Source organism: Oncorhynchus tshawytscha, linkage group LG33 (genome assembly GCF_018296145.1).
Source record: "Oncorhynchus tshawytscha isolate Ot180627B linkage group LG33, Otsh_v2.0, whole genome shotgun sequence".
Lineage (NCBI taxonomy): Eukaryota > Metazoa > Chordata > Actinopteri > Salmoniformes > Salmonidae > Oncorhynchus > Oncorhynchus tshawytscha.
Window position 1 is genome coordinate 41,218,465 of NC_056461.1, and position 14,201 is coordinate 41,232,665.

A 14,201-nucleotide genomic window follows, 5' to 3' on the forward strand; every position below is an offset into this window, starting at 1 on the left:
TCATTTCTATCTGCAGCATTCTGTGTGTTTCAGTACATTGACAGAACACACCCCTGGTCTAAGTTGCTGAGTACGCCCCTCAGCCCTGGTCCTCAGCCCTGGTCCTCAGCTCTGGTCCTCAGCTCTGGTCCTCAGCCCTGGTCTAAGTTGCTAAGAACACCCCTCAGCCCTGGTCCTCAGCCCTGGTCTAAATGGCCAAGAACACCCATCAGCCCTGGTCCTCAACACTGTTCTAAGTTGCTAAGAACACCCCTCAGCCCTGGTCCTCAGCCCTGGTCTAAATGGCTAAGAACACCCCTCAGCCCTGGTCCCCAGCCCTGGTCTAAGTTGCTGAGTACACCCCTCAGCCCTGGTCTATGTTGCTGAGTCTGGTCCTCAGCCCTGGTCTAAGTTGCTGAGTACACCCCTCAGCCCTGCTCTGCTCTAGGCTGATAAGGGATTGGGTTCTTCTCTGGCAGCAGCTGTGGGTTGAAACGAGGTCAGTGACAGAACAGTCTGGCAGACTGTGTGTGTGTCTGAGAGCGTGTGTGTGTGTGTGCTGCACTACCCTGTTGAAGCAGGGGGTGGTTGTGGTTAAAATCTCAGTGCAGCAGCATATTTCTGGTTGCCTTGGTGGTATTTGGCTGATGGGGTGTATGGTATGGTGGTAAACTATAACTAACCAGTAAACTATAACTGACTGAATTTAGGCTAACGGTAAACTATAACTAACCAGTAAACTATAACTGACTGAATTTAGGCTAACAGTAAACTATAACTAACCAGTAAACTATAACTGACTGAATTTATGCTAACAGTAAAGTATAACTAACTGAATTTAGGCTAACAGTAAACTATAACTGACTGAATTTAGTAAAGTATAACTGACTGAATTTAGTAAAGTATAACTGATGCAGTTATATTGTGGGAAATATGACCATCCTGCATAGTCCACGTGGTCCTGCTGCTAGGGACGGTTTCCCTGACTCAGGCCGTGCGTCCCAAATGCCATCCTATTCGCTAGCTAAATAGTGCACTACTTTTGACCAGGGCACATAGGACTATGTAGGAAATAGGCTGGCATTTGGGACTTAACTCCAGATTACTGGTAAACCTTTTCCTGGACCAGAAAACACTGCCAATAGAGATTCTCCATCGGGCATGCTTTCTATTCCAGGAATAGGTTTAATCTGGGTCCAGAGAACTGTCCGTATATAATATGGTTGAGAGGTATCTAGATTTTCATACAGTCAGACTGTTTCTGTACCGTACGGGGGTACAGGAAGTGCACACAAATGGGTGCTATTTAAAACAAAAACAAATTATACATACATTTAGGCAACAGGGATCTTCGTCCAGGAGGGGGTTGAATATCTCTGCTGTTACCAAGAAGCTTGATCTTGACATTTCGCCACTTAGCTAGCAAGTCAGCAAACCAAATGCATCGCTGGAACCCTGAGCTGGATATCATTCGACACATCTTAGATTTCTTACAGTTATACTTTACTTTATAGTTAGTTATAAGCAGTGGCGTAGCACGCACCCCCGGAGGAAACGGTATTGACAATGTCGTTATGTCACTATGGTGGGACAATGTCGTTATGTCACCATGGTCGTTATATCACTATGGTGGGACAATGTCGTTATGTCACCATGGTCGGACAATGACGTTATGTCACTATGGTCGGTCAATGTCGTTATGTCACTGGTCGGTCAATGTCGTTATGTCACTGGTCGGTCAATGTCGTTATGTCACTGGTCGGTCAATGTCGTTATGTCACTGGTCGGTCAATGTCGTTATGTCACTATGGTCGGACAATGTCGTTATGTCACTATGGTCGGACAATGTCGTTATATCACTGGTCGGACAATGACGTTATGTCACTGGTCGGACAATGACGTTATGTCACCCTGGTCGGACAATGACGTTATGTCACCATGGTCGGACAATGTCGTTATATCACTATGGTCGGACAATGACGTTATGTCACTTTGGTCGGACAATGACGTTATGTCACTTTGGTCGGACAATGACGTTATGTCACTATGGTCGGACAATGACGTTATGTCACTATGGTCGGACAATGTCGTTATGTCACTATGGTCGGACAATGTCGTTATGTCACTATGGCCGGACAATGTCATTATATCACGATGGTCGGTATGGTCGGACAATGTCGTTATGTCACTATGGCCGGAAAATGTCATTATGTCACCATGGTCGGACAATGTCGTTATATCACCATGGCCGGACAATGTCGTTATATCACCATGGCGGGACAATGACGTTATATCACCATGGCGGGACAATGTCGTTATATCACCATGGTCGGACAATGTCGTTATAGCACCATGACAATGTCGTTATATCACCGTGGTCGGACAATGTCGTTATATCACCGTGGTCGGACAATGTCGTTATATCACCGTGGTCGGACAATGTCGTTATAGCACCATGACAATGTCGTTATAGCACCATGGTCGGACAATGTCGTTATAGCACCATGGCGGGACAATGTCGTTATATCACCGTGGTCGGACAATGTCGTTATAGCACCGTGGTCGGACAATGTCGTTATAGCACCGTGGTCGGACAATGTCGTTATAGCACCGTGGTCGGACTGTCGTTATAGCACTGTGGTCGGACAATGTCGTTATAGCACCGTGGTCGGACAATGTCGTTATAGCACCGTGGTCGGACAATGTCGTTATAGCACCGTGGTCGGACAATGTCGTTATAGCACCGTGGTCGGACAATGTCGTTATAGCACCATGGTCGGACAATGTCGTTATAGCACCAGTATTGACAGGTTGGCCACCATGCAATAGCTGTATATCACATTGGAATGCTGTATTTTGCCATTTCTTGGCTTGCAGTGTCTCACAATTTAAGTGAAGCAGGGCCTGTCATCAATGAATAGGCTAGGATATTCTACACGAACTGAACACACGCTCCTTGCATCATTAGTAAAGGGAAAGCAGGTGAGCCCCCCTAAAAAAAAAAGTTGTCCCATGTACATTTTTCCTTACGTTACGGATACCAATTTAGTTTTTAACATTTTATCATTTACACCTCTAGTCTTGATAATGGAATGGGAGCGCGAAAGAGTACAGGGATTTTCTGGCAAGCACGGCCAGCCTAGACACACTGTCCAAAATACCATTACCTCAACGCTCAGAATAGCCTACCTGGTTCAATATTTCACAGGCTCTCCGAGCTTGACATTTTGTATGACAGCGTGTTTTCTCTTTGCGTTGATGGTTTATTGGATTGGTTGAAATGTGTTCCTTCTCCCTTTTTTTTCCCAGAGAGAGAGAGAGATTCTCTGGTGTGCACTATTATCCTAGACACATGGGCTGTATCTAAAATGGTGGCACCCTATTCCCTATATAGTGCACTACATTTGACCAGAGCCCTTTGGCACCCTATTCCCTATATAGTGCACTACATTTGACCAGAGCCCTTTGGCACCCTATTCCCTATATAGTGCACTACATTTGTCCAGAGCCCTATGGCACCCTATTCCCTATATAGTGCACTACATTTGACCAGAGCCCTTTGGCACCCTATTCCCTATATAGTGCACTACTTTTGACCAGACCCTATGGGCCCTGGGCAAAATTGGTGCATTATAGGGAATGGGGTTTGGGATGCCGCCATGGTCCGAAGTACCATTACCTCAGTCTCTCAGAATAGCCTACCTCGTTCAATATTTCAGAGACTCTCCGAGCTTGATGCATGTTTCCTCTAGGCCTTTGTGGTTTATAGGATTGGTTTAAGGCCTTTAGCCAGTTTTGAAATGTGCTAGGTTTTTCATTTTCACCCATCTCTCCACGCTAACTTTAGAAACCAGAGGTCAGTACCAGGGTTTCCCCTATATCCATTTCGATCTTTTCCGCTACTCCAAAAAATCTTAGCGAAAACACCTGATCTTGTTTGGAATCTTTATATCACCTTTATTTTAGCACAGAGTCCCGTTGAGACCAAGATTTCTTCTACAAGTAGCCCTGTACACAATTTATAAATACAACGTCATACAAATATAGATGATTACAACTCAAGAGAAACAATCACAATCTTCTAGGGCTGTCACCGACCCCCAAAATATATTGGTTAACCGAAAGTCGTCTGTACTTTCGACCAATCGATTGGTAGACATTTTAAAACGTTCATTTTTCCATATAGAAACACCCTATGTGTTTTATTAAAATAAACTATATACGCATTGATCTTGTCTGATGCTTTAAGCACACTGTTTGATGAAATACAACGACAATGACTAGAGGGAACAAGAAATCAAGATATCCGGAAGAAAAAACCCTGACCTGACCCAACCATCCCCATCCCGCTCCATCTGGCCTTCGCAGATTCTGCCGTCGTCACTGTCCTGAACTTCCTGGTAATAGGTCGACAACCTTTCTCATGTGGAATACCAATTTATCTTACCATTTCTACTGATCTCTATGCCAGTTATTATTTTCATACAGTGCATTCAAAAAGTATTCAGACCCCTTGACTTTTTCCACATTTTGTTATGTTACAGCCTTATTCTAAAATTGATGAAAATGTTTTTTTCCTCTCAATCTACACACAATACCCCTTAATGACGAAGCAAGTCAGAGACTTGTCCCAAAGCCACTCCTGCACTGTCTTGGCTGTGTGCTTTCGGTCATCGTCCTGTTGGAAGGTGAACCTTGGCCCCAGTCTGAGGTCTTGAGCAGGTTTTCATCAAGGATTTCTATGTACTTTGTATCCTGACTAATCTCACAGTCCCTGCCGCTGAAAAACATCCCCACAGCATGATGCTGCCACCACCATGCTTCATTGTAGGGATGGTGCCATGTTTCTTCCAAACGTGACGCTTGGCATTCATGCCAAAGAGTTAAATCTTGGTTTCATCAAACCAGAGAGTCTTGTTTCTAATGGTCTGAGAGTCTTTAGGTGCCTTTTGGCAAACTCCAAGAGGGCTGTCATGTGCCTTTACTGAGGAGTGACTTCCATCTGGCCACTCTACCATAAAGGCCTGAGTGATGGAGTGCTGCAGAGATGGTTGTCTTTCTGGAAGGTTCTCCCATCTCCACAGAGGAACTCTGGAGCTCTGTCAGAGTGACCATAAGGTTCTTTGACACCACCCAGACCAAGGCCCTTCTCCTTCGATTGCTCCGTTTGGCCGGGCGGCCAGCTCTAGGAAGAGTCTTGGTGGTTCCAAACTTCGTCAATTTAAGAATGACGGAGACGCTGTGTTCTTGGGGACCTTCAATGCTTCAGTTATTTTTTGGTACCCTTTACCAGATCTGTACCTCGACACAATCCTGTCTCGAAGCTCTACGGACAATTCCTTCAACCTCATGGCTTGGTTTTTAGCTCTGACATTCACTGTCAACTGTAGGACCTTATATAGACAGGTGTGTGCCTTTTCAAATAATGTCCAATCCAATTGAATTTACCACAGGTGGACTCCAATCAAGTTGTAGAAACATCTCAAAGATGATCAGTGGAAACAGGATGGGAAAAAATACTATACAAGGAACGGACATTTTTATGCAACAATAGAAACCCTATCTATCATCTTACAGTCAAAATACTATATTATTTAAATGTAACCTTTTATTTAACAAGGCAAGTCAGGTAAGAACAAATTCTTATTTACAATGACGGCCTACCGGGGAACAGTGGGTTAACTGCCTTGTTCAGGGGCAGAACGACAGACTTTTACCGTGTCAACTTGGGGATTCTATCCAGCAACCTTACCGTTTACTGGCTCAACGCTCTAACCACTAGGCTACCTGCTCGAACCACTAGGCTACCTGCTCTAACCACTAGGCTACCTGCTCTAACCACTAGGCTACCTGCTCTAACCACTAGGCTACCTGCTCTAACCACTAGGCTACCTACCTCTAACCACTAGGCTACCTACCTCTAACCACTAGGCTACCTACCTCTAACCACTAGGCTACCTACCTCTAACCACTAGGCTACCTGCTCTAACCACTAGGCTACCTGCTCTAACCACTAGGCTACCTGCTCTAACCACTAGGCTACCTGCTCTAACCACTAGGCTACCTGCTCTAACCACTAGGCTACCTGCCTCTAACCACTAGGCTACCTACCTCTAACCACTAGGCTACCTACCTCTAACCACTAGGCTACCTGCCTCTAAACACTAGGCTACCTGCCTCTAACCACTAGGCTACCTGCCTCTAACCACTAGGCTACCTGCCTCTAACCACTAGGCTACCTGCCGCCTGCCACCCTAGCCTATTATTGAACACTCAACTCCTTTAATGAAGAAGGTAATAAAACATTAGAAGACACCGTTCCATTTGTGATAGAGGAACATTTCTGTCAAACGTTTCCCCCTTCTTTCTAACAGCAACAACTAGGCTGCGTTGCTGATGTCACTAGGCTGCGTTGCTGATGTCACTAGGCTGCGTTGCTGATGTCACTAGACTGCGTTGCTGATGTCACTAGGCTGCGTTGCTGATGTCACTAGGCTGCGTTGCAAATGTTTTTTTGTTTGTTTTTAACTTGGCAAGTCAGTTAATAACAAATTCTTATTTTCAATGACGGCCTAGGAACAGTGGGTTAACTGATCTAGTAACAGTGGGGTTAACTGATCTAGTAACAGTGGGGTTAACTGATCTAGTAACAGTGGGGTTAACTGATCTAGGAACAGTGGGTTTAACTGATCTAGGAACAGTGGGTTAACTGATCTAGGAACAGTGGGTTAACTGATCTAGGAACAGTGGGTTAACTGATCTAGGAAGAGTGGGTTAACTGATCTAGGAACAGTGGGTTAACTGATCTAGGAACAGTGGGTTAACTGATCTAGGAACAGTGGGTTAACTGATCTAGGAACAGTGGGTTAACTGATCTAGGAAGAGTGGGTTAACTGATCTAGGAACAGTGGGTTAACTGATCTAGGAACAGTGGGTTAACTGATCTAGGAACAGTGGGTTAACTGATCTAGGAACAGTGGGTTAACTGATCTAGGAACAGTGGGTTAACTGATCTAGGAACAGTGGGTTAACTGATCTAGGAACAGTGGGTTAACTGATCTAGGAACAGTGGGTTAACTGATCTACTAGGAACGGTGGGTTAACTGATCTAGGAACGGTGGGTTAACTGATCTAGGAACGGTGGGTTAACTGATCTAGGAACGGTGGGTTAACTGATCTAGGAACGGTGGGTTAACTGATCTAGGAACGGTGGGTTAACTGATCTAGGAACGGTGGGTTAACTGATCTAGGAACGGTGGGTTAACTGATCTAGGAACGGTGGGTTAACTGATCTAGGAACGGTGGGTTAACTGATCTAGGAACGGTGGGTTAACTGATCTAGGAACGGTGGGTTAACTGATCTAGGAACGGTGGGTTAACTGATCTAGGAACGGTGGGTTAACTGATCTAGGAACGGTGGGTTAACTGATCTAGGAACGGTGGGTTAACTGATCTAGGAACGGTGGGTTAACTGATCTAGGAACGGTGGGTTAACTGATCTAGGAACGGTGGGTTAACTGATCTAGGAACGGTGGGTTAACTGATCTAGGAACGGTGGGTTAACTGATCTAGGAACGGTGGGTTAACTGATCTAGGAACGGTGGGTTAACTGATCTAGGAACGGTGGGTTAACTGATCTAGGAACGGTGGGTTAACTGATCTAGGAACGGTGGGTTAACTGATCTAGGAACGGTGGGTTAACTGATCTAGGAACGGTGGGTTAACTGATCTAGGAACGGTGGGTTAACTGATCTAGGAACGGTGGGTTAACTGATCTAGGAACGGTGGGTTAACTGATCTAGGAACGGTGGGTTAACTGATCTAGGAACGGTGGGTTAACTGATCTAGGAACGGTGGGTTAACTGATCTAGGAACGGTGGGTTAACTGATCTAGGAACGGTGGGTTAACTGATCTAGGAACGGTGGGTTAACTGATCTAGGAACGGTGGGTTAACTGATCTAGGAACGGTGGGTTAACTGATCTAGGAACGGTGGGTTAACTGATCTAGGAACGGTGGGTTAACTGATCTAGGAACGGTGGGTTAACTGATCTAGGAACGGTGGGTTAACTGATCTAGGAACGGTTAACTGGGTTAACTGATCTAGGAACGGTGGGTTAACTGATCTAGGAACGGTGGGTTAACTGATCTAGGAACGGTGGGTTAACTGGTCTAGGAACAGTGGGGTTAACTGGTCTAGGAACAGTGGGGTTAACTGGTCTAGGAACAGTGGGGTTAACTGGTCTAGGAACAGTGGGGTTAACTGGTCTAGGAACAGTGGGGTTAACTGGTCTAGGAACAGTGGGGTTAACTGGTCTAGGAACAGTGGGGTTAACTGGTCTAGGAACAGTGGGGTTAACTGGTCTAGGAACAGTGGGGTTAACTGGTCTAGGAACAGTGGGGTTAACTGGTCTAGGAACAGTGGGGTTAACTGGTCTAGGAACAGTGGGGTTAACTGGTCTAGGAACAGTGGGGTTAACTGGTCTAGGAACAGTGGGGTTAACTGATCTAGGAACAGTGGGGTTAACTGGTCTAGGAACAGTGGGGTTAACTGATCTAGGAACAGTGGGGTTAACTGCCTGTTCAGGGTATAGCTCTTCTTTGTCGTGACTCGTGGTCATCAACAATTTCTAACATCCGATCCCATTTAGAATTGTTATTTGTTGTGCGATGACTGGGCTGAAAAGCGCATGTTTTCACCCGCGTGTACCAGCGTTTTGAGGAGCTGTTATCGCGCTGTCTGACAGGCTATTCCGTTCCTCAAACTATCACCTATGTTCTGTATGCTGCGCACCTGGCTAAATAACACCTGGCTAAATAACACCTGGCTAAATAACACCTGGCTAAATAACACCTGGCTAAATAACACCTGGCTAAATAACACCTGGCTAAATAACACCTGGCTAAATAACACCTGGCTAAATAACACCTGGCTAAATAACACCTGGCTAAATAACACCTGGCTAAATAACACCTGGCTAAATAACACCTGGCTAAATAACACCTGGCTAAATAACACCTGGCTAAATAACACCTGGCTAAATAACACCTGGCTAAATAACACCTGGCTAAATAACACCTGGCTAAATAACACCTGGCTAAATAACACCTGGCTAAATAACACCTGGCTAAATAACACCTGGCTAAATAACACCTGGCTAAATAACATGCATGACGACTAAAGAAAACACACACTTCAATTTAAATCCACTAAATTATGCAAATTGACCTATAGACTGGTATGCATGACCAGTCAAATATATTTTTGGCCTGTTAACCGATTAACGGTTAACTGTTAGCATCGTTACACTATAGGAGTACTGAGCTGGGAGTATGGCTCTCTCTGTGTCTTTGTCTCTCTCTGTGTGGGAATACTGAGCTGGGAGTATGGCTCTCTCTGTGTCTTTGTCTCTCTCTGTGTGGGAGTACTGAGCTGGGAGTATGGCTCTCTCTGTGTCTTTGTCTCTCTCTGTGTAGGAATACTGATCTGAGAGTATGGCTCTCTCTGTCTGTGTCTCTGTGTAGGAGTACTGATCTGAGAGTATGGCTCTCTCTGTCTGTGTCTCTGTGTAGGAGTACTGATCTGAGAGTATGGCTCTCTCTAAGTGTCTGTGTCTCTCTCTGTGTAGGAGTACTGAGCTGGGAGTATGGCTCACTCTAAGTCTCGAGCGGCCGATGGGAAGATCACCTACCCTCCGGGGGTCAAGGAGATCTCCAGCAACATCTCCAAGGAGGAGATGGTCCGCCGACTCAAGGTCAGTAATGTCTCTATTTATTAGCCACACCCTTGTTCTAGCTAGAACTGCTCAATTCCGCTCCTGGACGGCCTAAACACTTTTTTTGGTTTTCATCTCCTTCTAATCAGGGACTAATTCTGACCTGGGACAGAATTATGAGTGAGTGCAATTAGATACTATGGGGAAGAAGAAGAAAAATCAAGTGTTCTGGCAATTGAACAGCCCTGCTATAGCCCTACATTGTTGTTGTTATTGTTATTATACTGTGTATTGTTATACTCCTTGAGTCCCGCAAGGATGTGTTCTTGGACCTCTTTTTTTCTTCTTCAGTGGAACTGTAGAATTTGTGGCCCATGCTAGACGGACCATGGAGAAGACACCCTTTATACAGGATAATAAAGATTGACTGTGATTTTATTGTTTGACTACCTGATTGATTGATTCTCTCTCTCTGTCTCTCTCTCTCTGTCTCTCTCTCTGTCTCTGTCTCTCTGTCTGTCTCTCTCTCTCTGTCTCTCTCTCTGTCTCTCTCTCTGTCTCTCTGTCTCTCTCTCTGTCTCTCTGTCTCTGTCTCTCTGTCTCTCTCTCTCTCTCTCTGTCTCTGTCTCTCTGTCTCTCTCTCTCTGTCTCTGTCTGTCTCTCTCTGTCTCTCTCTGTCTCTCTCTGTCTCTCTCTCTGTCTGTCTCTCTGTCTCTCTCTCTGTCTCTCTCTCTCTCTCTCTGTCTCTGTCTCTCTGTCTCTCTCTCTCTGTCTCTGTCTGTCTCTCTCTGTCTCTCTCTGTCTCTCTCTATCTCTAGATGGTGGTGAAAACATTCATGGACATGGATCAGGACAGTGAGGAGGAGAAGGAGTTGTACCTGAACCTGGCTCTCCATCTGGCGTCTGACTTCTTCCTGAAGCACCCCGACAAGGACGTTCGTCTCCTAGTGGCCTGCTGCTTGGCCGACATTTTCAGAATCTACGCCCCAGAGGCCCCCTACACATCACCTGATAAGCTAAAGGTAACCTCTCCATACACATCACCTGATAAGCTGAAGGTAACCTCTCCATACACATCACCCAATAAGCTGAAGGTAACCTCTCCATACACATCACCCGATAAGCTGAAGTTAACCTCTCCATACACATCACCCGATAAGCTGAAGGTAACCTCTCCATACACATCACCTGATAAGCTGAAGGTAACCTCTCCATACACATCGCCCGAAAAGCTGAAGGTAACCTCTCCATACACATCGCCCGATAAGCTGAAGGTAACCTCTCCATACACATCACCCGATAAGCTGAAGGTAACCTCTCCATACACATCACCCGATAAGCTGAAGGTAACCTCTCCATACATCACCTGATAAGCTGAACATCACCTGATAAGCTGAAGGTAACCTCTCCATACACATCACCTGATAAGCTGAAGGTAACCTCTCCATACACATCACCCGATAAGCTGAAGGTAACCTCTCCATACACATCACCTGATAAGCTGAAGGTAACCTCTCCATACACATCACCTGATAAGCTGAAGGTAACCTCTCCATACACATCACCTGATAAGCTGAAGGTAACCTCTCCATACACATCACCCGATAAGCTGAAGGTAACCTCTCCATACACATCACCCGATAAGCTGAAGGTAACCTCTCCATACACATCACCCGATAAGCTGAAGGTAACCTCTCCATACACATCGCCCGATAAGCTGAAGGTAACCTCTCCATACACATCGCCCGATAAGCTGAAGGTAACCTCTCCATACACATCACCCGATAAGCTGAAGGTAACCTCTCCATACACATCGCCCGATAAGCTGAAGGTAACCTCTCCATACACATCACCTGATAAGCTGAAGGTAACCTCTCCATACACATCACCTGATAAGCTGAAGGTAACCTCTCCATACACATCACCCGATAAAGCTGAAGGTAACCTCTCCATACACATCACCCGATAAGCTGAAGGTAACCTCTCCATACACATCACCCGATAAGCTGAAGGTAACCTCTCCATACACATCGCCCGAAAAGCTGAAGGTAACCTCTCCATACACATCACCCGATAAGCTGAAGGTAACCTCTCCATACACATCACCCGATAAGCTGAAGGTAACCTCTTCATACACATCGCCCGATAAGCTGAAGGTAACCTCTCCATACACATCACCTGATAAGCTGAAGGTAACCTCTCCATACACATCACCTGATAAGCTGAAGGTAACCTCTCCATACACATCACCCGATAAGCTGAAGGTAACCTCTCCATACACATCGCCTGATAAGCTGAAGGTAACCTCTCCATACACATCACCTGATAAGCTGAAGGTAACCTCTCCATACACATCACCCGATAAGCTGAAGGTAACCTCTCCATACACATCACCTGATAAGCTGAAGATATAACTAGGATGATTCCACCAAATATTTGTAGTGTCTCAATTGTTCTGGCCAATTTTCACATAGAAACTTCATTAGGAGGAAGGATGTTTGTACTCCCACTTTTTTTATTATAAATCATGACGAAAGTGTCAGTTTTAGGCCCTTTTTTAGACCTATACATGTAAGACCCTATGATCCGCGAACCGAACATGATACAGACATCATCTCTTCAAAATTACAAATATTTATACTAATTTCTCCAAACTACCCTTATTGATTTTGTTCATTTTAAGACATATTGTTTGTAACAATATACTCTACAAGTACATCACATTTCCAGAGTGGGCTCTCTGCTAATTCTGAAGTTATGATAAATGTTATGCGCACCACCAACACAGTGAATGGGAAAATGGAGTCAAATAGTACTCCCTCTGCTGGTGACTTGCTGAATGTGCCATCCTAAAGGAGTGCTGTGATTGGTTAATGACCCAAAGTGTCAATTTCTGTGTATAGAAAGGGTCATATCGTTAAAAGTACCAGAAAGCCACTATGGAAATATTAACGTGTTTTTAAGAGTATATACAGTAGTTATAACCAATGTTGTTGTTTTTTTTTTTAAAACAACACAAAAATACAAAAAATAAGCAAAATCAAATGTTTGTTTTGAGATAATATTTTTGATGTTGAATAAATGAATGTGTATTTCAGAATCGATACTTACTCCATATGTTAGAGCATGCAATAGGGAGTATGATGTGCAACCTTTCTTCAACTAGGCCAGTCGGTTAAGAACAAATTGTTATTCTTACAATGAGGCCTACACCAGACAAACCCAGACGAAGCTGGGCCACCCTATGGGGCTCCAAATCACGGCCGGATGTGATTCAGCCTGGATTCGAACCAGGGACTGTAGTGACGCCTCTTGCACTGAGATGCAGACCTCTGCGCCACTCGGGAGCTTGAGCCTGAATGACACCGGAGCTGACCACACGTTGACTGGTCGATTGTTCGGTCAATTTATTTAGTCGAACAGTGGCAAATATATGTTTTTAAAAAAAAATGATGGACATTGTATCCATTGTGGAAGCCGCGGAGATGGCACACCAGTAGTACATTTCCTGTTAATTCCCATCATTTCTAATCTACAATGTTCATTTAATGCATTCAATATATTATTTATTACACTCTTACCATTTTAGAAGTGGACAAGTTGTTTCATTGTCGGCTACACTTGCGAGGAAAAAAAGTTGAGGTTTTATTTCATTCCATTAACCAGTTGTCAATTTATTCGTTCTTCTTTTTGTTTGGAACGCTCCTGTCAGTCTTGAGTAAGGACGCACTTGATTACATATATAGAAGTAGGACTAGTCGACATGGCCTGCACGTGAATGTAGGCCGATACATGTGTCCATATGGAGATCTGATACTATTTCTGATTGGCTTAACCTCACCGTCACTGTGACACTTCTCAAATAATGTTTTTCTTCGCCTTTTAAAACGGCAACTAAACAAAGTCTAGACATCAATTGAGAAAAGCGGCATGGAGGAACTATTGTCAATTTTCCGACTCTCTCCCTTTTGATTACCACTCAGCATGAAGGGAGGAGGGGGGGGGGGGTGCTCTGATCCGGTTGAAACTTAATAAAATAGGCCTACCTGTTTCTTGCTTATCCTTTGCACAAAATAGCCTACAGCAGTGTCTGTCTGTCCGGAGCTCACTGAAGCAGGAAACTCCTGAAGGCACACAATATTTTTATATAATGTTATAAGTTTGCAGCAGAACCAAGTTAAATACAATAGTTGCTACAATGTTTCCAGTTCCTTGCACACAGGCCACATGGGATAGCCAATGTGATTCATAGGATATTTATTTTTATCAGCATATTTTCTACCTGCAGGCTGCTATGTTTTAATTTGTTGGCTTTATATAGGCACTTTTTTTACATAGTTGGCAATAGGAGTGACTTTTTTTACATTTATTTTTAGGTGTTTATCATTTTTATTTTGCATTTTGATTAACCAAATACCATTGATTTTGCGAAATGAAGAGAATTATTATAAAATTAGAAACTGTTCCACAAAAATGTGCATATGAAAATCATAACTGGCACGCAGAT

General features: G+C 44.4%; 1 protein-coding gene across 1 annotated transcript in view; it reads left to right on the forward strand.

Annotated features, from left to right (window-relative positions):
• The window catches only part of pds5b (PDS5 cohesin associated factor B), a 97,490-nt gene that overhangs the window by 20,146 nt on the left and 63,143 nt on the right, over positions 1–14,201 (forward strand). Inside the window, exons 2-3 of the mRNA XM_042311628.1 lie at positions 9,608–9,733; positions 10,513–10,716. Coding sequence (XP_042167562.1) covers positions 9,626–9,733; positions 10,513–10,716 — 312 coding nt within the window. The 5' untranslated portion in view covers positions 9,608–9,625. The remainder of the gene's footprint in view (positions 1–9,607; positions 9,734–10,512; positions 10,717–14,201) is intronic.